This window comes from Zea mays, chromosome 1 (assembly GCF_902167145.1).
Source record: "Zea mays cultivar B73 chromosome 1, Zm-B73-REFERENCE-NAM-5.0, whole genome shotgun sequence".
NCBI lineage: Eukaryota > Viridiplantae > Streptophyta > Magnoliopsida > Poales > Poaceae > Zea > Zea mays.
The window spans coordinates 304,542,093-304,565,531 of NC_050096.1; the positions used below are offsets into that span (position 1 = coordinate 304,542,093).

At 41.1% G+C, this 23,439-nt stretch overlaps 1 protein-coding gene across 1 annotated transcript; it reads right to left on the minus strand.

Annotated features, from left to right (window-relative positions):
* Window positions 1-1,448: 1,448 nt before the first annotated feature.
* Window positions 1,449-20,620, minus strand: LOC100381906 (uncharacterized). Its single transcript, NM_001361553.1, has 20 exons — window positions 20,072-20,620; window positions 18,977-19,198; window positions 17,429-17,550; window positions 17,193-17,343; window positions 15,934-16,005; window positions 13,781-13,876; window positions 13,121-13,209; window positions 12,935-13,001; window positions 11,292-11,330; window positions 11,125-11,185; window positions 10,919-11,028; window positions 10,753-10,827; window positions 10,605-10,673; window positions 9,689-9,810; window positions 4,740-4,865; window positions 4,537-4,657; window positions 4,337-4,437; window positions 3,957-4,017; window positions 2,537-2,590; window positions 1,449-1,935 (listed from the first exon to the last, which is right to left on the minus strand). Exons 1-20 carry the CDS (start codon window positions 20,468-20,470, stop codon window positions 1,831-1,833), a joined length of 2,262 nt encoding a protein of 753 aa, NP_001348482.1. The 5' UTR covers window positions 20,471-20,620; the 3' UTR covers window positions 1,449-1,830.
* Window positions 20,621-23,439: the final 2,819 nt, after the last annotated feature.

Here is a 23,439-nt window from a genome sequence, read left to right on the forward strand (position 1 = left end):
AGAACTATACTCTAAAGTAGCCAAGGTGATATTAAATCCTTTTTTAATTGAAGGATCCCCCAACTGAAAATGATAAAAACCAAGTCACTAAAGAAACCTAATGGTTTTATTTTTTTCATATGATGCTTTTCCTACATGCAATTGGATTGAAGCTGCAACTCATAGACCCATCAACAATTCAGGAACCGATACTTATCGACCAATCTGTTGTGGACATGACTTGTCGACATGTTAACACAAAAAAGGTCTTTAGGCAAACAACAGTTGCAACTAGGCCTATCGCCTATTATGCTAGACCTAACAAAGAAACTAAAACCGAAGAACCAAACCAGATTGACTGAAACTGAATTAACTGTTTTAGTCGCTAGTAAATTTGATTCCATGTTTCCGAAAACCGAAATAATCAAAGCAATTTGATTTTAGAATGTAAAACTAAAATATAGCAGAAGCTCAATATAACTTTAGGTCTAGCCTATTATAGTCTTCCTAAACCCTAAGTATAAAAGAAAACAACCTCTCCAAATCAACCCATCTCCGACCCCAATCCATCAATCGGTCGTCTGCATACTTTTGCTAAACTCCGAAAATCATCTGCATACTATTTTTTCGCTGCCTAGGGAACAATTTCAAAGATCTTCTAGATTCTACGAAATTGGACTAATCTACTCCATCGATCACTCCTTTTCGCGATTTTGTAAACAATTTCATAGATAGAGTATCACTCCTTTTCACGATTTTGTAAACAATTTCATAGATAGAGTATCCAGGTTTTAGAATTTCGCTCCTTGGGAACAATTTCATAGATAGAGCTTTCAGAAAGACGGACAACCAATAGATCATTTATTTGAATGTTTTAAGAAGCTTTGAAAAGTCTGCCCTGACGCATTCTTAACACCTTTATGTTGTACTCGGCTCTGCCTCCCTGTCACTCTTTTTTAAAATGGCATGGCTTACTGCAAAATGCGTCTAACAATCAAAGCTACGGAGAAGAAGCCAGACTCTAGAATAAGCCGTTTTTGCCAATAGATTTGCAAAATAGCTTCAGCTCTAAAAAAATGGTATTTCAGAAAAAGGCAGAACTAGGGCGGAACCAGAGCCCGGCAAACGGACCTAAATAGCAAGAGATTATATACCCTTCAATCCACTGCAATCGAACAAACCTATAAAGTTCATTTTAAACAGCATCTAGATATACAATTATTCATTAAGAAATTCATATTTATGCAATTAGACCATATATAGGACTAGGTGCTTATAGAAGTAAAGACACGGTAGCAACGGGCGCAATAGTACCACAATAAATCAACAAACTTCTAGCTTAACTTTACCACCATTTGTCTAATATAAAAACAAACAGTTTGAACAGAAACCCAAAAACGAAAAGGAGAAATATTACCAGTAACCAAAACATCCATGCCTTCACAGTGTAGCATTAGATATTTCTTTTTGAGGAGAAATTGCACAAGATGTTCTCATTACCAAGACATTACAAACTAAACTTCAGGCATTTGCTAGATAATGTTTTGTACAATTCTACTGTGGGAATGCTAATTATTGCGGCATAGTTGTATTTTCACTAAGAAACCACAGTTTGAATTATCGCCTACTATTTGTGACGTGTCCAGAGGACCGGGAAGTCGATGCCACTAAGGGCTTGTTCGGTTATTCCCAATACACATGGATTGGATGGGATTGGAAAAAATTGTGAAAAAGTTTGAGCTGTTTGGGATTCAAACCCATCCAATCCCGCTCAATCCACATGGATTGAGAGCTAACCGAACAAGCCCTAAAAGTTCGCAAACAAAATTTGTTCTTCTGTAAAAAGAAGAATCACTCTGTGCCCTTGGCCGCCTGGTACGAGGTCACTAGTTGCATCTGCACATCCTGCGATACAACATTATGCTCCAGGTACTCCATCGTAAATTCACCTTTCCCCTGCAGGACATGCAAGAAAACAGATAAATAGGAAAACCACACAATTTCTCTCCAATATTTATAAAAACTACTAGTCAGTCCACAAATATATGACATAGTTGACTTTTTCGAAAACTTTGACCACTTATCTTATTCAAAATATTTATTCAAAAATATAAAATTTTAAGTCAAGCACAAACTGTCTTAAGTGATAAAACAAGTCAAAAAAATAAATGATAACTTATTACTTTTTGAATAATACGAGTGTTCAAAGTTTTTTAAAAAAGTCAACGGTGTCATATATTTATAAGGTGTCATATATTTATAAACGGAGGGAGTACCTTGTTGTACTATATTCATTAAACCAAACACTCGGCTTTGCCTTCCCTGGCCTAGGCAACCATTATTGTTTTGAACAATTATTTAGTATACTATTTTTAATTGAAGGCAGGTATTATCCACTTGAGTAGCTAACATGCAACAGCAGATTAGAGGTCGCTTCTGTCAAATAGTGTGCGCTGAGTTCAGTAGACACCATCCAATTAAATAGCAATATCAAAATAACTTAAAAATTAGAAGACAAACAAACATTGCCTAGAACTTGATGAGAAAGTATATTTACCTGAGTCGCTGATCGAATAGCTGTTGCATATCCAAACATATTGTTTAGCGGAACCTGAGAGAACAGGAAAAGATGAGTTTGCAAAAACAGTCTGCATGGAACAGGTATGAAGATTATTTAGTACAAAAATAATAATCCCTGTCTAGTGTCTAGTCATCGCATACGCCATACTGTACTGACCAAGATCAAAATGACAGATTTAACAATAAAACCACATTCACCTAGGACCTAGGATCATAACGAACATCCATAGTATTGTTTGCTACGCGTGTGTTTGGTTTTGGGACTTTGAGAGATGGGTTACATCCATCCCCGATTTTTTGGATGGAGTGAACATGTTGTCCTAGACCTCTGATTCACAACACATGAGGTCTAGGACATCAACAAGGTCTACAAGGTGAAGTTGGATCAGTAATTTCTATGAAAATGCAATATTTTAAAATAAATACAATAAATATGCTAAAAGGATGAAAGTATGAGCCAAGTGTTGGGACGGAGACCGAACATGACCTCGACCAACGACGCGAAGACCTAACTCATGTTAACTAACCATGCTTGTACAGGACCACGGGCGAAGAGGCCTTCGCTATGTGACAACCTTGGCGGAGCCTTTGACTTGTTAGCTAACGGCCACCTCAGGCGACAACAAAGGACATATATAGTGCGACCCGCTTGGGTCATCAGTCCACCAGGATGCTCCCCGACGGGCCCACCTATCAATGTAACTAGTGGGTGCAATTGTCCGTAAGTGTCGCCAAGGAGGGTTGTTGCGGAGTTGTAATTACCCCGTTATATGGAATATTTCGAGGATGTAGTTGGTAACCGGGAGTATGGACACGTACATTGGGCCACCTACCCCTGTACAGCCTTATAAATACCCCATCCTATAGCGGGACGGGACACGCATAACGGGACGCTACATTTCTCCACCAAATGTTTCGTTGCGCACTGATTCTCCTTCTGTCTCCGAGTGCTTGGGTCCACTTCTCCGAACCCAACACCAAGTAACATATAACTTTTTATATATTTATTGCAAAAGTTAAGAGTTTGGCTAGCAGGAATACTAAAAGAACATGTATTTTGAATCAGAGGGGGTACCATTTGGAAGCCTAAAAAGGTGTAAGCAATAACAAAGTTATGACCGCAAACATTTGTTTGATCCAAAATAATAATTGAATAATTCAAAGATCCAAAAGTCTTAAGCTCATTAGTAGACAGAGAAAACTTCTTCAATAGCTGTGTTCGAGAAAAAAGAATCAATAAACAGACTAAGTACAAGACATTATTTGCAAGGAAAGTAGAAAATTATTATCCTGTGCTATTAATTAGTGATATGACGAAATGCAAGAAAAAACGACTATTTCTCAAATTTTGGGTAATGTAAAATTGGAGGTCAGGAAGAAACCAGGCATTTACATACATGGCAAACTACAATGGTGTCGTCACCTTCCTGCTCATTTCCAACAATGATCCCTTTTCTCCTGTTTTAACATAAATAAATGACAATTGACATATCATACGTTGACACATGAGTTAGAAGGAAAAAATGGGATAATCTCACTGTAACAGTCTACATATACGACTGAGGACACCAAATGGGGCCAGGCACAACTTGTTACTATAACAGCCAATGGCAGTGAAGTGTGATTTATTTAGCGGTAAAAAAGTAAATTACGCCCAAGTAAACTGCAGAGAAATATCGGCATTTCTTGAGAAGAAAAAGAATTCTATGCATGAAATAAATGATGTTCCGGCCATAATTTACAATAGAGGGATAACTTGTTGGAACAAAGCACTTACTTGTTCATATCACCAGTTACTGTGCCCTGAAACTCAGTTGGAAATTTGAGTTCCACCTTCATCACAGGTTCTAATATTACAGGTTTGGCAGAAGTGTAGCACTGAAAAAGAAAAAGGAAAACATTGTAGAACACTAGATATTCATGTTACAACCAGAGTTGATTAGAAACAGTGCCACCCATCTCCAAGATATAGCTCACCTGTCGAAAAGCATAGATAGCAGCTAGCTTAAAAGCAAGTTCACTGGAATCCACCTGATGTGAAGCCCCATCAGTCAATACAATTCTTAAATTTTCAACAGGATGACCAATCAACGAGCCTCTACAGTATGTAAATGAAAATAAATGTTATCTGCGAGGGAAAAGAGAAAACAGTTTAAGAACTAAGGAATACATGGACTCACGAATTGCAAGCTTCCTTAAAACCCTTCTCTATTGCTGGTATAAAGTTTGAAGGAATTGCTTGTCCAATAATCATGTTATCAAATTCGAATTTACCATCAGAACCTGAAGGTAGAGGCTCAATGTACCTGCATATTGTTTGTTAATTCCACATGAGTCATAACAATACCAAATAAACTGAAAAAATGCAACATATTTACTTGGATAAAATAATACCACTTGCCCTCTGAGCACATAAAAACCAAAATATCATGCATCTGCATCTTAATGAGGATGTCAAGGGGAAGTGAAGATTCCATTTCGAGAGTTTTTGGACTAAGATTCCAGATTTTTTGGAAACGATGTCTACCTCTTGGGAGCAGCCAGTGATGTCTTCTTGTCCCTTGGAAAGAATGGCTCTGAAGTTGAAAAGGCTTGCTAAGGCTTTGCAGTCTTGGGAGTCATAAAAGGATCGGCAATGTTAAATCTCAGCTTAGCTTGGCCAGGGAAATTTTGCACAGACTTGAGATTGCTCAAGACAATAGACTGCTGTGTGGGGAAGAGATATGGCTGAAAGGAAGGCTTAAGCACCACTACCTGGGGCTTGCTTCTCTGGAAGGACAATAGCTAGACTTAGATCGCGGATCAAATATCTGAAAGAGGGAGATGCCAACACTTCATTTTTTCATCTACAGGCTTGCTATCGGAAAAAGCGGAACTTTATCTCTAAACTAGTGCATGGGGACCAGATCGCCACCTCTCAAGAGCAAAAGCAGAAGGTCTTGTTTGATTTTTTTTCTCCAATTTGTTGGGCGTAGCGAAACAGCGTGAGTTCACTCTAGATTTGGAGGCTTGCCACAGTGCTGATGTTGATCTTGGGGCCTTCGACCTTCCCATTACAGAGGAGGTCCGGGCCACTATTGCTAGCCTTCCCTCGGACAAAGCCCCGAGGCCAGAAGTTGTACGAGAAGTTTTTATAAAACTTGTTGGCACATAATTAAGGCTGATCTGATGGCGGCAGTTATCACCCTGCACCAAGGTAACGCGCACAAATTGTGGATGATGAACTCTGCGTACCTAACCCTTATCCCTAAGAAAGTTGATGCCAAGACAGCTGGAGATTACAGGCCAATTAGTCTTATCTACAGCTTCGCCAAACGGGTATCCAAAGTCTTGGCTAATCGTTTAGCACCACACCTTCAAAATATGGTGGCTACAAATCAAAGTGCCTTTGTCAAGGGTCGCTCCATTCATGACAACTACATGTTGGTTCAGCACTCTATCAATGCCCTTCACAGGAAGATCGCTAGCCTATTTCTAAAGCAAGATATTACAAAAGCTTTTGACTCGGTGTCCTGAGCCTTTCTCCTAGAAGTGTTATCTCATTTTGGCTTCGGGCCCAGGTGGTGCGGCCTTGTGTCCAATATGTTATCCACTTCTTCCGCAAGTGTTATTGAACAGAACTCCAAGGGATTATATTCGACACCGGAAGGGGCTGCGACAAGGCGACCCCTTATCTCCTATGCTTTTCATAATCGTGATGGATGTGCTTAATAGCTTATTCAAGCATGCTGAGGAAAGAGGATTGCTGCATGACCTGGCCATCAGAAACGTGAAATCTAGGCTCTCCATTTACGCAGATGATGTGGTTCTTTTTGTCAAGCCTGTAGAAGATCTTGTTTGTGTCAGAATGATCCTGGATTGCTTTGGAGAGGCCTCGGGTTTAGTTGTGAATTTGCAAAAAAGTTGTGTTATCCCTATCAGTTGTGATGCTCAGACTGTTCAAGACAGCTGCAACATTATGCAGTGCACTCCGGCTTCTTTTCCATGCAACTATTCGGGGCTGCATGTTTCTGATAAGAAGTTGGGGAGGAGGGACCTCTTGCAGTGGGTGGACAAGATAGCTAATCGGCTGCCCGGTTGAAAGGCTCCACTTCTAAACCTTGCCGGCAGGACAGCCTTGGTCCGGTTCGTGCTCTCAGCAATCCCCGTATATCTTTTCATCGCCATGAATGTTCCCAAGTGGGTTATTGGTGCTATTGACAAAATTCGGCGAGGTTTCTTGTGGAAGGGTAGAAAAGATGTGAAAGGAGGGCATTGCCTTGTGGCATGGGATAAAGTCACCAGACCGCTGGACCTTGGTGGACTTGGTATCCCAAACCTGATATATAAGAGTTGAGCGCTGCAAGCTAAATGGCTTTGGCTCATCAAGACTGACCCGAGTAGGCCTTGGAGTGGATTGGATCTCCCTGTTCAGTCACAAGGAAGCTAGTGGCCAGTTCGATGTACACCCATGTGGGCAATGGCAAAAACACCCTTTTTGGAGGGACAGATGGTTGAATGGGTGCTCTATCGCTGAGCTGGCACCTGAAGTGATCTCAAAGGTGGATAAAAAGGTGGCCTCTACCAGGACAGTGGATCAAGCTTTGGAGGGCATGTTGTGGGTTAGGGACATCAAACCAACCCTCTCCCTTGTAGGTATACAACAATATCTTACGCTTTGGGACACCCTGGGTGAGATCGTGCTCACTCTTCAGGAAGATCACCGTGTGTGGAGATTCGAGTATTCGGGCCTTTTCTCTTCTAGGTCCTGCTACAAGGTTCTGTTTTTGGGCTCCATCACCTTCGAACCTCGGAAAAGACTTTGAAAATCTTGGGCTCCTCCTAAGTGTAAGACCTTTTTATGGATAGCCATACAGAATAAGTGTTGGACAGCTGACAGTCCACAAAAAAGAGGTCTTCCCCATCCAGAAGCATGACCTTTCTGTGAACAAGAGCAAGAAACAGTTCAGCATCTGTTGACTAGTTGTGTCTTCGCCAGGCAGTTTTGGCGTAGAATTCTCTCCCCCTTTGGTATGGGCCACCTAACTCCAGGGCCAGAGGATACTATTTTTGCTGATTGATGGGGAAAAGTGACCATTCAGGTGCACAGAAACTATAGAAAGGGAGTCAACAATGCCATTATTTTGGGAGCATGGTGCCTTTGGTTGCATAGAAACAGAGTTATCTTTGATGGAGATTCGCCAACCATTGGCAAGGTGCATAGAAGCTTCATCGATGAGCTATCTTTATGGGTGCTAGCTGGTGTCAAACACCTCGGAAGCCTTGGTTTTGCTGCTGCTCTAGGCGCAGCAAGCTCGACTTAATTTTTTCATTGGCCGTCTCTTTGTATCTTTGTCCTATGGGCAGTTTTGTTTATGCTTGTTGCTGGCTACCATAGGATGGTTTTTGTACTGGTCCTCTTAGACCTTAATTTCCCTTCTTCTTAATATAAAGATGTGCAGCTCTCCTGTGTTATTCGAGAAAAAAATAAATCTAGATAAATTACCAATTCCCCAACACTTCTATAATACTGCTCACATAAAATAAAATAAATGAGGAAGGAGTAAGGATAGAATATTGCAAATAGTACATTATTTACTTATAGATTATTTCCTAAAATTGCAAAAACAACACTAGCTCTTTCATTGACTACTGCTATCTGTTGGAATATTTGATATATCCAATAAAAATAATGACAGTGCATTTCAAGACAAACATCCAGACATGATTTACCAAGTTCCCAGTTCATATGTATTTAGAAAAATATTGATGGTCAAAGTTCCAAAAGTTTGACCATAAGCATGTCCAAAACATAATGTTTTCCAATGACAAGTGGCCATAGAAAACAAGTTAGGTAACTTGTGTACTATGTTTTTTTAATCATCCAAGTACCAAAACAGCACAGTGCACAGCAGCACCAGTAAATCACTTCTCTGCTGGCTACATCAATAGCCCAGTTGTATAATCAATGTGCCTACATGATGTGAGTTATTAGGGCCAAATGGAACCAAATGATCCACCTTTTTCAGCTCAGCTCGCAAGCCAGACAAGGCAGCTCCAAAAACTATGCTCCAGGAAAAGGGAGGTGTCGGGGGCTAACTCCACCTTCTTTTGTGGAGCTTCCTCATGGAGTTGTACAAAAAATACACACCATATCACTAATTACAACATACCCATCGTACACAGTGTGGAGCTGCAATTCTAGAGTGGAACTGCTCTGTGATGAGTTGGTAGGACAGCTAGAAAAACTAGTGGAGTTAGTCCCAAACAGGAAGAGAAACAAAAAGAGCAGACAGAATGTGAAACGAATTGTGAGTCTTAAGGCAATGTTTGTTTGAGCTTCTAGGCAGCTTTTCAGCGTGAAAAGCCATAAACTGAAACAAACATCTAGCTTTTTGGTTTAGCTTCCGGAAAGTCAGAAGGTCAGACAAGTTGAGGTTATACACTGAAAAGCCTGGTTTGTGGGCTTTCTGCAGCTTCCTGAGTTTAGGATTTAGGAAGCTAATAACATTATCCAAAAGCTATCATTGGCTTCTCATGATCAAAAGATCAGAAACAGCTTTTCGAAAAAGCTCCAGAAGTCTTTGGAATAAAATTTCTGTTGTAGGGGTTTCCCCTATAGTTTTCCGGTCAAAAAAAAGCTCCAAAAGCTGCAGCTCAAACAAACAGGACCAAAGTCAGATTTAGATGAACTTGATGCTGTCCTAGACCCTGCTCGCCTGTTAAGTCAGCCATACACTATGCCTGTGTTTTAAGTGTAGGAAAACCCTAAAGACTCCATGCCTGGGATCAGTAGTCCACCTAACATGATGCCCTCTTGTACTCCCCCATCAAAGTTGGAGCTCCCACTTACTTTTCTTTCCTCCTCTGCTGCTTCTCTCATCTCTTTTCATCCATTATGTTTCTATCTTCTCTCGTCTCTTCCTTATTCTCTACATTCCCATGGAAAATGGAAAGACCAGGTACAGAAGGGTGAATGAATGTTTACAATTTGTTCCTAACAGGATAACTACTGTATGTGAGAGAATAAGAGCCTCAGAGGACAAAGCTTGAAGATCCAAAAACAATTACCATTTTGAAGCAAACTGAGAACAAAAGCAAGTGATGCAAGCAGATCATTAATAACTGTTTGAGTAATATATGAACTCACCCACAAACTCGTCCATACTGACCTTGACCGCCAGATTGCTTTTTGTGCAAATAATCAAATTCAGCACGCTGGGTAATTGTTTCCCTGAAGTTAACACGAGGTTTTCCTACCTTTGCATCCACCTATGTAACCACATTCATAATAGGAATGTAATGCACTTAAAAGAATTTACAGTCATACAAGTATAACAGCACTTGGAGATCAGTAGCACCATCAAATGTCAAATTGTGAACACATTAAGTTTATTATGGGGTTTCTAGCATTTAATCAAGTTTTCTCTCAGCTGAGAACCTTAAAGATGACTATGACCTGTCAGCCAGTGTAGGAAGTTAGTGTGTTTTCTCTCATGAACTGTTTTGTCTATTCCATGTTCTGGCCACCATGAGTTGGCCCTGTAGTTTCAGGACTCTTAGGTCCTAAGTCTATTTGAGACTTTATAATTGTTTCTTCTTATTATTCTAATGGAATGCAGCTCTCCTGCGTTTTCGAAAAGAAGAAAAAGAAAACCACATGTGGACTCCATAAAATAGAAAACTTTACAAACTGATACTAAACTTGTGAATTCAGTGTTATATTCCTCTTCTTTAGGGCTATTTTGGGAACACCATTTTCCGAAGGTATTTCCATTTTCCCAAGGAAAATTAGTTCATTTTCCCTTGGGAAAATGGAGTTCTCAAACTAGCCCTTAATGGGACAATCAAGGGTAAAAATAACTCTATAGACGAACTAGATTATAAGTTTTACTAAAAATCTGTAACAACGATATCCTCAATGGCTCAATCATTCTAGTAATAAAGATTTGAGTAGCAAATTTCAAGGGAAGTTATCATTTATCAAACACCCATCCATACATATAAGCCTTTTCACCCAAATAGTCAAGTGACCAAAGTATGCCTCGAAATAAATGTTTCCATACCTTGTACTCTCTCTTAATACGTTCAACGTATATATCCAGATGCAGCTCACCCATCCCGGAAATAATTGTCTACTAGCAAATTTTATGTATTAAGAACTTCACAAAAATACAAATACAAATTGAAATTGAAATGGATGATGTGACAAACCTGGCCACTCTCAGCATCCAAACCCACACGGAAAGTAGGATCCTCCTTTTGGAAGCGATTCAGAGCTTTTGAAAACTGAAAGGGATAGGTGTATTTTCACTTAGGACATCTAGGGTAACAAACTATGTATAGCAGTCGTACCCTTTTGATGAAAAATATGATATACCTGTCCTCCAGAGTCTTTAGATATAGGTGAAACTGCCAAGGACATCACAGGTTCAGGGACATTCATTGAAGTCATAGTATATTTCACTGTTCCATCCGTAAATGTATCGCCTATTGACAAAGAGAAGTGAAAAGTCAGATCCAGAATAAATGAAGTAAACAGAACTATAAAATAAAGTAAGATTGTCCCCTTGTTTGTCTGCGTACCTGATGCACAATCAACACCAAAAACAGCAACAATTTGGCCAGCATATGCTTCTTGAATATCCTATATCAAACAAAATAATATAAACATTAATACCCAAAAAATCACTGATCTTCATCTGATGGAAATCAATACTGATTGAGTGAAAACTAAATCTAATGCAACTTACCTCCATCTCATTAGAGTGCATCCTTACCAAGCGAGGAACCTAAAAACATGCAAACCACAGGGATCAGATATGCACCCTCCTATGAATATTCAATAGTAGTACCCCCTATGGCCCTATCCACCAACTAAAGTTAAAGAAAAAAACAAAAAGATTGTACTGATCCAGAATTCATCCATACAATGTGTTTTCCTGAAATCACCAATGCTTTTCATCAACAGTTATGCTGAACATTTTAAAGAAATGCAAATTCCAAGCACAGCAAGAATTTAGTGTTCTGCATAGCAGTGTGAGCACAAACAAAATAACACTGTCAAAGAGTGGCATTCTCAAATATAAAATGCAAATACGCCTGAACATCATATTTAAGTTGTAAACTATAAAATATAAACAAATAAAAATGAAACATTTTATGAATGATTACTTACTGCAAATAAAAATAAATTTGATATATTAATTTTTTTAATTCAATATAGAACGCTTGTAGAAATAGGAATATATCCATAATTTCTTTTTTTCTCGAACGAGCAGGAGAACTGTGCATCGTTCCATTAAAGAGAAAGGAGAAAAAACAAAGATACAAGAAACAACACATGCCCCCAAAACACACACTGCTACAACTAACCCCACCGCCCAAAACCCTAAATCCATAATCTCTGCAGTAATAAAATACAATGAATGCTATATTTTCAAAAAAAAAAACTAACTTCAAGTGCCAGATTGGAACTTAAGAGAGAAAATCATAAAATAATAGCAAAATTTACAAATAGCATTTACCTAGACATTTAATTATAACCTTGAGTTGGCAAACACTACATTCAGATATAAATGCTCTAAAATAAACAATATCATTACACTTTTTTTTAATATGAATATAGATGTACATGTTCAAGAGAAACGTAGCTGTACATGGTTTAAAGTAAATGGCTTCCAAATATTTTAAAAATCAAAAAATAAAAGGGAAAATGAAGAGCCATTTTTGCAATTGTATTGAAATAACCTATTTTAATTCGCCTAAACAAGAAGTGTACAACCAACATATATCATGAATTGATGCCATTTCAACTCAAGAACCAATGAAATAGCAGTTGTTGTGTTAATAATGCATATTTATCTATAATCATAAGAGCTTCCAAGCCCACAGTTTGAAACAACTCCTTTCCAGAAATCCTTCTGGTGCATCGAATTGAAAATATTGGTATATTCTACTCCCAGAGCCTTAAACGTCTCATGTTAAAGAAAAATACTCCTTCGGTCCCAAATAAGAAATGTCACTATTGGATTCAAAATTGTTTCCCATAGAACATGTCATTCTAGCTTGTGGGCAACTACTGGGGCTATCAACATTAATTGCATCCCATCATCTCATTTAAATGCACGTTACGAATGTAAAGCTGAGAAACCAGACTTCATGCATGGCATGAGTAACAAATCCTCGTTTGGGGAAGGTTGCATGTTTTCCCCTTAATTAGCTCGGCAAAGGCAATGGAATCACTACAGTGATTAGGAAACATGGGTAAATTTCCGTAGCACTAAACTGTCTTAAATTCCAAGTGACGTTTTTTTGGGGGACAGGGGGGGGTACAAAGCAACTGGCAATGGCTCAAATTCCTTGTTGGGACTTGGAAGTTGGAATTAAGCCTCACTTTGATTTTCTTCCCTGTATTGACATTGTATATGAAGTCACCCTTCCGTATAACGCCGTCATAGATTCTGGAAAGAAAAAAAATCATAAATGATTAGTTTAAGAATAAAATATCAGAGTAATCTTCTGCTACAGAGTTAAATCAGTGAGAATGCAATAGATCAGTAATTATAAGAGCAAGAATTACCTTAGATAGGTCAGCTGACCAAAACGACCTTCCTCTAGCTTAAATGCTAATGCCACAAGTGGTTCAGCTGGAGTTCCAGCTAATAATACCTGAATTTAAACAATAATAGTATGAAGTTCATCACCAAAAATAACAGAATGGTAGAAATGCTCCACAATAATACACAAGCTTCCCAATCTTCTACCCGTTATATATTTACCACCTCTAATCTTCTCCACTAGTAGGATTAAGTGGTACCAGATAGAAAGTTCTATGAAGTTCAAACTTCAATGTTTTTTAATTACAATTATAACACAATGCGAAAGGCCTCTAGCGTAATGGTTAAGGCTTCCGAGTAGCACCTACAGGTCCCGGGTCCAGGTTCAATCCCCCCAGGGGCGAATTTCAGGCTTGGTTAAAAAGATTCCCTCGTTGTGCCCGCCCGCTCTTGGGGATCGATACCCTGCGCTCCAACCTCCAGCTAGCTGTTGCAGAGTGGGCGGTTGATCGGCCTGTTAGTGATGGAGGGCCAGGGTTCCGGGGGGGGGGGGGGGGGGGGGGGGGTCTCGGCCGGACCATGTTTCGGACTTTTCTTAATATAATACCGGGAGGGCGGTCTTTCCCTCCCCGGCCGAGATTTTTTACAATTATATTATAACACAATTTGAAATGCATTGGTACCTTCTCTTCAGATTTGTTTTGATCAAGGGCGTAGTTATAAACCTCCAACGGGCACGGTAGATAATCCAGCACGCCATCAAGAAGTGGTTGAACACCCTATAAAATAAAACCAGTCAAAAGAGAGTGTAAACCCATAAACACACAGCAATCATTTCCATGGTTATTAAAACGACGAAACGTTGAAACGCTCATGGGTGGAGTTTTAACTTTTAAACGGTTTAAACAAAGGTTAAACATAGTTTTAAACAACACTGGGCACAATCACAAACATAGCACAAAATCAACTAAAGTAGAATGCAATGTCCACAACCACAAGCACACAAGTGTTACTCAAGCACTCAATAAACATCATCCAAATCATCTAAACCAACACCATCCTTGTCTTGCTCATCACCACGGCCACCACTGTTGTTTGTTTCTTCTTCATCATCCATGTCAAGGTCGTCAAGCACAAAATTGTAACCTGGGCGGAATCCCTAATTGGGCTAGGCCAAATTTCAAGCAGGCAACTTAAACGCTCGAAACGTGGTGTTTCACTATATATCACATTTAAACGTCAAAACGTGACGTTTAAACGTCGTTAAACGACGTTTTACGAGGAAGTGTAAAACGTTTCAGCGTTTCACTGTTCTATCAACGTTTTATAGTTTAAACGACGTTTTAACGTCGTTTTAATAACCATGATCATTTCACTGTTAGAGTTAATGTATAGCAGCCACACCGCAGCTGCTTGTATAGAAGCTATCATCCAAGATAAAAGCTCAAGGTCTTATCTTCACCACAGTTTGATAATCAACAAATGCCTACAGTTATTGGTGACCATTCTTCAATTAAAACAGCCCAAAAACTTCAACAAGTCAACCTTGAATGGCATGCAAAAAATGGCTTGCATAACACAATGTTAATTCACAGCAATCCAGCATAAAACTGTTGCAAAAACCTGTTTCAGAATCCAGCATACTATTCAAATGCTTAGCTCCTAAATATTAGTCTCTTTCATGTTTGCCATTCATACAATTGTAGTATACTAGTATAGTGCTTGATTCTGGGTCAAAAAACCATAAATTGCAAGGATTTGGAGATATACAAAGGTGGTAGATGTCACAGACAAATTTGCAGTTCAACATAAATTACAAAACAGGTTTGCCTGCAAATGGTCATTACAACAATGTGTAATGATGCATCAAGTCAATTTTTAATTTGCTACTCTCACATTTGTAACTACAGAAGATTTCGACTTGTGTTTGTAGCATTAGAAAATAGCAATGTGTACTAAATAAACAATCTAATTCTAGGAAGAGTTCTGAATGCTTTAACTTAAGGAACGGCATTTAAACAAAGCAAGGGATGACACTTTCAATTTGCAAAATCCGGTTCGAGTTAAGAGTGTGAAACTTCTTGTTGCAACTGCTTTATTCGCTGCTTGCTACACCCTCAGTTCCAAATTATAAGACGTTTTGGCTTTTCCAGATACATTGTTTTGGCTATATATCTAGACATAATGTATATCTAAGTGTATAGCAAAATATATGTATCTAGAAATGAAAAAACGTCTTATAATTTGGAACAGAGGGAGTACTTTATAAAATGGAAGATGAGATGAATTGATAGTATAGTTAAATCTATAGTCTATATTCCATTCCCTCAATCCACTCAGGCTTTTAATGCTGACTTGACAGCTGTTCTTTTTTAAGAAATCGCTTGTGCCACTGGTAAAATTTTCATACTTAATTTTTTTGGTAAAAATCATAATTACATACAGGAATGTTAAAATAAAAAGGACACAACATAAAACCGAATTTTTAATTGGACATGGGTAATGGGTTACATGAATTTCCACACAACAAATTCCAAAAGATCTGTTCTAAAAAGAAGAATGCTGTATCAATGGTTAAAAAGGGCATTATGATTTATGAACACATTCAGTCACTGCTCTGTTTTAAATTTACAATTCAGCACCAGCTAAGCAATTAATCAATATTGTTAAATTATAGAGCATGACTCGTGTTTAGAATCATTTAGGAATCCAGATTTAGCAATCATTTTTGTAATCATCAAGATGATGATTATCTTCTATAACCATTTGGAAAAGAAATAAAAAATCAAGAATTTTTCAAATTTCAACGAATGAACAAATAATTGTAGCCACGAACCTTATTTTTGAATGCACTTCCCATGTATACTGGTATGAACTTCCGTGCCACTGTAGCTCTTCGAATAGCCGCCTGATAAAGAATATAACATCAAGCAGCATGACAGCAATTTAGAAAAGTTAAGAACTAACATGTCACCAATTTATCAATATCACACATTTCCTGAAACCTGATATAAAAGAACAAAAGGAATGATGCAATGAAATATAAAATTTAGCTATAATTTATGCCAATAAGTAGGCAAGATATCATGTCACAAATAACAAGGCATGTTGTGAACTCAAATAGCAAAAAGAAAAACATCAGCACAGTATGAACCAAACAAATTACTATAAATTTCTGAATGACATATGCATCTCATGCAAACGGAAAAAAAATTGCTATATCATAGGACCCAAGACTTTAAAATGCAATGTTCATATACCAAACCAATGAGACCAACAGATTAGCAGTATTTCCAAATTCCAATTGTGTAACAAAAATGTTATAGCATGTAACAGAAGACTTTGAAATGTGTAAGTTTATATTCCCAGCTAATGAGAAATTGAAAAGTTGAGAACCATGGGCATCATCACATCCTTTCAATAAAGGGCAAACCCAGTGCCGGAGGTTCCCACATGAGCGGGATCTAGGGAAAGCATAAACTGAGGCAAGCCTTCCCCCCACAAATACGGAGAGGCTGCTTCGAACCCACGACATGGTGACTCAGTGAGACAGTTTCACCACTATACCAGGCCTACACTTCCATCACATCCTTTCAATAGTCAATTTTATATCTACCATAAAATCTATAAAGTAAGGTTTAACATAATTTTTTATCATGGACTTAAATCTATAAATTTGGGAAAAACACCATACCCTAAATAACAGGTCTTAAATTGAAGAAAATAAATAAAGAGTTTAGCCAGTTTTTAGCATGAACATGGGACATTGAAATAATCATCTTTCATCCATGCAGCATTACTTGTTACATGTTCTACTAACAAACTAAGAAAACAGAACCACTCCTACAGCTACAATGCATTTAGCACATTTAACATAGGAAGATCAACTAAGCATCTCTGATATTTAAATCAGCTTCAGATTATGTAGAGATAAGCAGACTAATTTTTCGGATGAATTTTCTCATATAGCCAAGAAAAACTGTGTAAATTACATTTACATAGGTACACAATAATAATGAAAAAAAGATAAATAATGAAGATATAGACATATAGTAGACTAGAAAACACTTGTTAAGAAGGTAAAGTTTAACAAACCTTAAGCTGATTAGCTGTTATTGGCTCATCATTGAGAAAAGCTTCAGCAAGCTGGTCATCTACTTCAGAAACAACTTCAATAAGTTCACGACGCTTCTCAGTGACTAAATCCTCCATATTCAATGGAACATCAGAAGCAGTTACATTCTGGCTGCATATGCAAATGAGATGCATCATTCAGGATTCAATAAAACAAATAGCCTGGAGTATTTAATTCTCAATAGAGTAAGACTCACCCACTAGATCCCTCGAACTTATAAGCCTTCATTTCTACAAGGTCAACAAGGCCCTCAAACTCCTCTTCTAATCCTATGGGTACTTGTACAGCTGCATTGTGGTGACGGAGCTTGGATCGCGCCTTAACATGGAAAGAACAAAAGCAATAATCAGATGGAGAAAATGGTTCCGTACTTTCAATACAATCTCAAGAACTCACAGACAGAAGATCACTGAAAGTAAGTAATATTAAAAGTAACCAAGAAAAAATGTTAAAGCTATTAGAAATAGTATGGAACACAACACCAGAAAGAATTTACATAGCCTAATGATGACCTGGTGGTCTCAACCAAAAGCTGACCATCGCATCAAAATGTAAGCCTCATACTGTAGGTAATAAAATGTAAGTATATCTATAGTACAAGGTGAAGAGTACGATTTCTAGATTATAATTCTGAAAATACATTTATTTGAAATTATCCCAAAAAGATGCATGTTCACCTCAAAGAGGCGTATGTCAAGAAAAGATGTTACTACATACTCCTTTTTGGAGGAAAAAAATAAACTGACAAAAAAAGTTGTCAAAATCCATTCCATAAAAGACGGTCTCCTCCCTATCCAATGTTAATTTCTTCAGGGTAGGAAGATAGCACTTACTGACAGTCCCACAAATTTGATCCCCTAAACTCAATATAGGGGCCAAATAAAAATTCCTGCTAAATCTCTCATTCCCACAGGCCACAGCAGTTCCTCTGTCTCAAACCCCTATTTTAAAAATGCACCACATAAGCAATTTAGGCCATATTTTCATTGTTATGGCCTAAACAAATTTCACCTCCCCGCGACAATCATGACGCGCCAACAAAAACACAGATGACTTCCGCTACCAGACAACCTCTCCAGATAGGTGCATGTGGTTGATGCCAAGTGCGGCACCATAGCAGGACACAAAAATGAAGAGGCAGCGGGTGGCAGGGAGCACCAGCCAGCCATTTCATGAAGCACTCGTGAGGACGGTGTCCTTGTGCGTACAAGTGAGCTGCATATTGGCTGGAAGAATCATGCCCGTGATCTTGCGAAATAGCAGGTAGGGTGGACAGCGTGTCACCGCATTTTTTTGGGGGTGGGGGGCAGGGGAGTGAAGAAAGAATGATTCAGGATACCTTTAAGTATAAAAGGTTGGATAGGGAAACTATTGGAGTGATATATTATCTATACAAACCTTAATCTACATAAACCTTAGAAGTTCCAGGATCAACTTGGAGATGGCGATGAATGGGTTCACTAACACTAGTAAGCTAGCATGCATGAGTGGTGTTCATTTCTTTACGAAGCGCTAAACTGCTGATTAGTATAGCAAAAAGAGTATTATTCATTATTGTATTATGTTCTCCACTGGTGATCATCTGGTATTATATTGACAATTTCTGAAGCTCTTCACAGTGCGAAATTCTTATGCATATTTAATACATGGAATAAACAAGATAAGATAGGCTTTAACACACTCAAGAGAGGAATGGTTTTCAGCAAAATCAAAGCACAATATGCACAATTTGATTCATGCTAACCTGGTTAAGAACCTTCCATGGATCAGCTCCCATACGGTCCAACTTGTTAATAAAAGCAACCCTTGGGATTTCATATCTTCTCATTTGCCGATCAACAGTTATCGACTGACTTTGTACTCCACCAACACTACATAGTACAAGTATAGCTCCATCAAGAACACGGAGTGCCCTTTCAACCTCAATGGTGAAATCCACGTGACCTGGAGTATCAATAATATTAATCTGCATTTAAATTGTAAGATGAGCTTTCAATTCCTCATAATAGGAACAATGTAATGTGATTTCAAACAAAAGAAACATTTGAACTATCCAACACAGTAAATCATTCTTTATGCTAGTAATTTTATAACGCAACATCAATGACTTATAGGGTCACTCTTGTTAGTTTTAGGCAAGTTTCCAAAAGACACTACAGTGTTAGCTCACTGCTTAGCTGACATGATTGCTAGGTCAACCAAGTGAAGATGGTGCCACCGCAGAAGGCATGTTCAAAAGCGAGATGCATTTACTCAGTAGAGTGTAATTTCTATTCTATGACATATGGGGCCCATGGCCAGAAGCCCACGCTGTAACAAAGAGAACTATTCACAATTTGGCAATGCAGATCGTGAACAGAGGAAGCTTTCCTCTTCTTGTTATCGTCCTGCATACTATCTCAAACTCCTCACGCCCCGGCGATCGTCGGCAGTCACAGGGTACAACATCAGATGTTCCTATATTACTCCCCTACCTGTCACTATTTTTTACTGCAGTGTGCCCGTGGCCTTGATAATTCTCAGTTCCCCATTTCCCATGTTACAATCATACATTCCTCACTTTGGCCCGCATCTATCTATTCTATAAATAGAATAGCTTGTTCTCTTATATTCTTCTTTTTTTTCAACCTCCCTCTACACACTTTGCCATTTACCTTCAAATAATAATAATAATAATAATAATAATAATAATAATAATAATAATAATAATAATAATAATAATAATAACAACAACAACAACAACAACGAAATCACAACCATCCGGGGTCTATAACAAAGGGAAACGGATCGATCAATCAGAACAAACAAATAAAGAGAGGCTGAGCAAAAACAAACGGACCTGGTAATCCTTCCAGGTGCAGTAGGTGGCAGCAGACTGAATGGTGATCCCCTTTTCGCGCTCTAGGTCCATGGAGTCCATCTTAGCACCGACGCCGTCACGGCCGCGCACCTCGTGAATCTCGTGGATCCGACCCGTGTAGTAGAGGACTCGCTCTGTGAGCGTCGTCTTCCCGGAGTCGATGTGCGCGGAGATACCGATATTCCGCATCCGGCCCATCGACTCCCGCCACCGCGCCACATCCTTCTCGTCCCGTGCACGCAGGGCCGACGCCGACGACATCGCCCGCCTCGCCGACGCGGCCGCCGGCGAAGAGTCGACGAGGTGCGGCTGGAGGAGGAGGGAGAAGGGCCGGAAGGCGGATAGGAGATGGGAAGCAGAACGCCGCGTCATGGCCATCGCCGCCTTTAGGAATCGCGACCGAGGCGGCAGCGATGGCTCTGGGTTTTGGACTTTGCGTGGCCTAGGTCGGCTACAGAAAACCCTAGAGAACAACACCCAGAGTGAAGCAGCTCTTTTGGCTGACTCTTGAAGTGCAGCAGCACTTTGGCTGACTCCAACAGGCCAGCCTCTTACTACCAAATACCTAGTTTCCAACAGGCCAGCCTCTTACTACCAAATACCTAGTTTTTAAGTCAGCTTTTGTGAGAATGATAACTATATAAAATCAATGTGAATAAAAAATCGGTGAGTCATCATGAAAGTAGAAATATGTCACTTTCTAGCTTCTAAACCCTAAGAACCAGTGACGATGGACAAAAACTCCTTTTGTATGGCTCTAAGCAACTAGGTCAGATGGGCGAAGGGCAGAGACCGATGGCTGCGAGTGGAGACCGGAAGCTGATGTTCGGTGGGTGGGCGGTGGAGGCTAGAGCTTTGTTGGACTTAGGTCTGCGTGATGCGGTCGAGGCTGATTGGCGGAAGAGGGCGGGGATCGAGAGGACAACAGGATGTGGCTGGGATTATCGAACTGGCCAGCCATGGGCGAATGGCGAAGCTGAACTGCTGAAGGTTTATTGTCACAACGACGGGTGACGCCATGGCGACGTGTGAGAGACTGGCTACTGAGGGATGTCGGCTGCTTGGGGTGGACTGGTGGAGACGTGGAGTTGTGGTCTTGTGAGAATTGGGCTACGTATTGATTAATTTTGTTTTCAAAGAGGGTATGGCTCAGGCTATAATAAGCCATAATAGGCCATTCGCCTCTGCTATGAATTCCTTTATCTCCCTCCATACGTAATTTTCACGATACTCAGATTCTCCTCACAGCCAGATTGCCACATCCTCAGAAAAGCTTCTTAGAAAAAAGCCGAAACAAACAGACCCATTATAGCTAGCAAGCTATTTGGCATCCATTCTTTGTTGTGTATTACTTTAGGGATGGCAATGGATATCTAATACCTGGTACCCGATAGGTAAAAATCCTGTTAGGACACAGGTATAGTGAATTTTGATACATATGGGCATTAATTGGATCAATTGTTATATACATCGGGTATGATAGGTATGGGTATGTTCTCTCTTGTCCCATACCGCTACCCGATAGGAAAACCTGCTAACATATGGCATGTGGGTCCGGATTAAGAAGTTTTGTCGGGTATCGTAATTAGGGATACCCCCAACACTCCTAAACACGGCTGGTAACCACCATCAGCACAAACCGCAAAGACTGATGGGCGCGGTTCAGGTCAAGGCCTCGTCTACCAAGGGACGCGATCTCGCCTCGCCCGAGCCTGACCTCGGGTGGGAACAGTAGTCCCGTACGAATTCACGTCTCGCCCGAGGGCCTCCTCAGGCGAGGGGCGCACCCTCGACTCGCCCGAAGCCCAGCTCGGGCAGGCTTCGTTGTGAAGCAACCTTGACCAAATTGTCTCACCAACCGACCGTATCGTAGGCGCATTCAATGCGGGGATCACCTGACACCTTATCCTGACACGCGTGCCTCAGTCGGCAAGGTCGAAGTGACCGCAGTCACTTCGCCCTTTCACTGACCGACCTGACAGGAAAACAGCGCTGCTCGCCCCGCTCCGACTGCTGTGCCACCCTCCAGGGTGAGGCTGACAACAGCCAAGTTCAGCCTCGGGCGCAACAGGAAGCTCTGCCTCGCCCGACCTTAGGCCTCGGCCTCGGAAGGAGGTCTCCGCCTCGCCCGACCCCAGGGCCTGACCTCAACCTCGGCCTCGGGAGGAATCGCGTCCTCGCCCGACCCCGGCCTCGGCCTCAGGAGAAGTCTCCGCCTCGCCCGACCTTGGGCTCGGACCGACCGCGCCACGAGGGATACATCATTGCCTTACCCCTAGCTAGCTCAGGCTACGAGGGAACAAGACCGGCGTCCCATCTGGCTCGCCCCGGTAACAAGTAATGATGGCTCCCCGCGTGCGTCCATGACGACGGTGGTTCTCAACCCCCTACGGAAGCAAGGAGACGTCAGCAAGATCCCAGCAGCACCGACAGCTGTGCTTCTACAGGGCTCAGGCACTTCTCCGACGGCCACGTTACCGCGTACACAGGGCTCTAGCACCTCTCCGATAGCCACGTTGGCATGTACACAGGGCTCGGGCACCTCTCTGCCAGACACATTAGCGCATAGCTACACCCCCCATTGTACACCTGGACCCTCTCCTTGCATCTATAAAAGGGAGGTCCAGGGCCTTCATGCGAGAGGGTCGCGCGGAGGGACGAGCCAACGAACATGCTCACTCTCTCTCTCTCGCGAACGCTTGTAACCCCTACTACGTGCACACACCCCTGGTGCGAGATAACACGAGTCGTGCTTTCCCCTTGTGTTCCATCTTGCGCCAACCCATCTGGGCAGGGGCACGCAGCGACAAATTTACTCGTCGGTCCAGAGACCCCCCCGGGTCCGAAACGCCGACAATTGGCGCGCCAGGTAGAGGCCTGCTGCGTGTTAACAAACAACTTCCCGTTGAGTTCCAGATGGGTAGTCTCCAGCAACCTCTTTAGCCCGGGACGCTGCTCCGCTTCGGGAGTCTCGAGTTCATGTCCCTCGACGGCATCTACGACATGGTACTCCTCCCCCCGTAGCGCGACAGCGACAACGACGACCGTCAGCTCGCCCGGCGGCGGCGAACTCGACGACGTCTTCCCCCCGTGGCAGAAGAGCAGCATACGGGTTTGTCTCGCCACCCTCCTCGCCGCAGGAGGAGGAGACGGGGCAACCGTGGCTAGGCAGGAGGCGGCACCTCATCGGCTGTCGGTCCGGAGCGAGTCGACGGCGCCGGCACCCCAGTGGGGGACATGTCGGGCGTTGTCCTCGTACCTGAGACAACGATGAGTGTTGTTTCCCCGCAACGTGCCAACCCCAAGCGGACAGATGACGCCAGCACACTCGCGAAGGACTTGCTGGG

Excerpts from the sequence above, each read along its gene's own strand:
- LOC100381906 (NM_001361553.1), bottom strand. The coding sequence starts at position 20,470 with ATGGCCATGACGCGGCGTTCTGCTTCCCATCTCCTATCCGCCTTCCGG. Across the intron at positions 17,344-17,428 it reads AAGTTCGAGGGATCTAGTGG|CCAGAATGTAACTGCTTCTG; the intron begins GTGAGTCTTACT and ends TTGCATATGCAG. Across the intron at positions 11,186-11,291 it reads TGCACTCTAATGAGATGGAG|GATATTCAAGAAGCATATGC; the intron begins GTAAGTTGCATT and ends TGTTTGATATAG.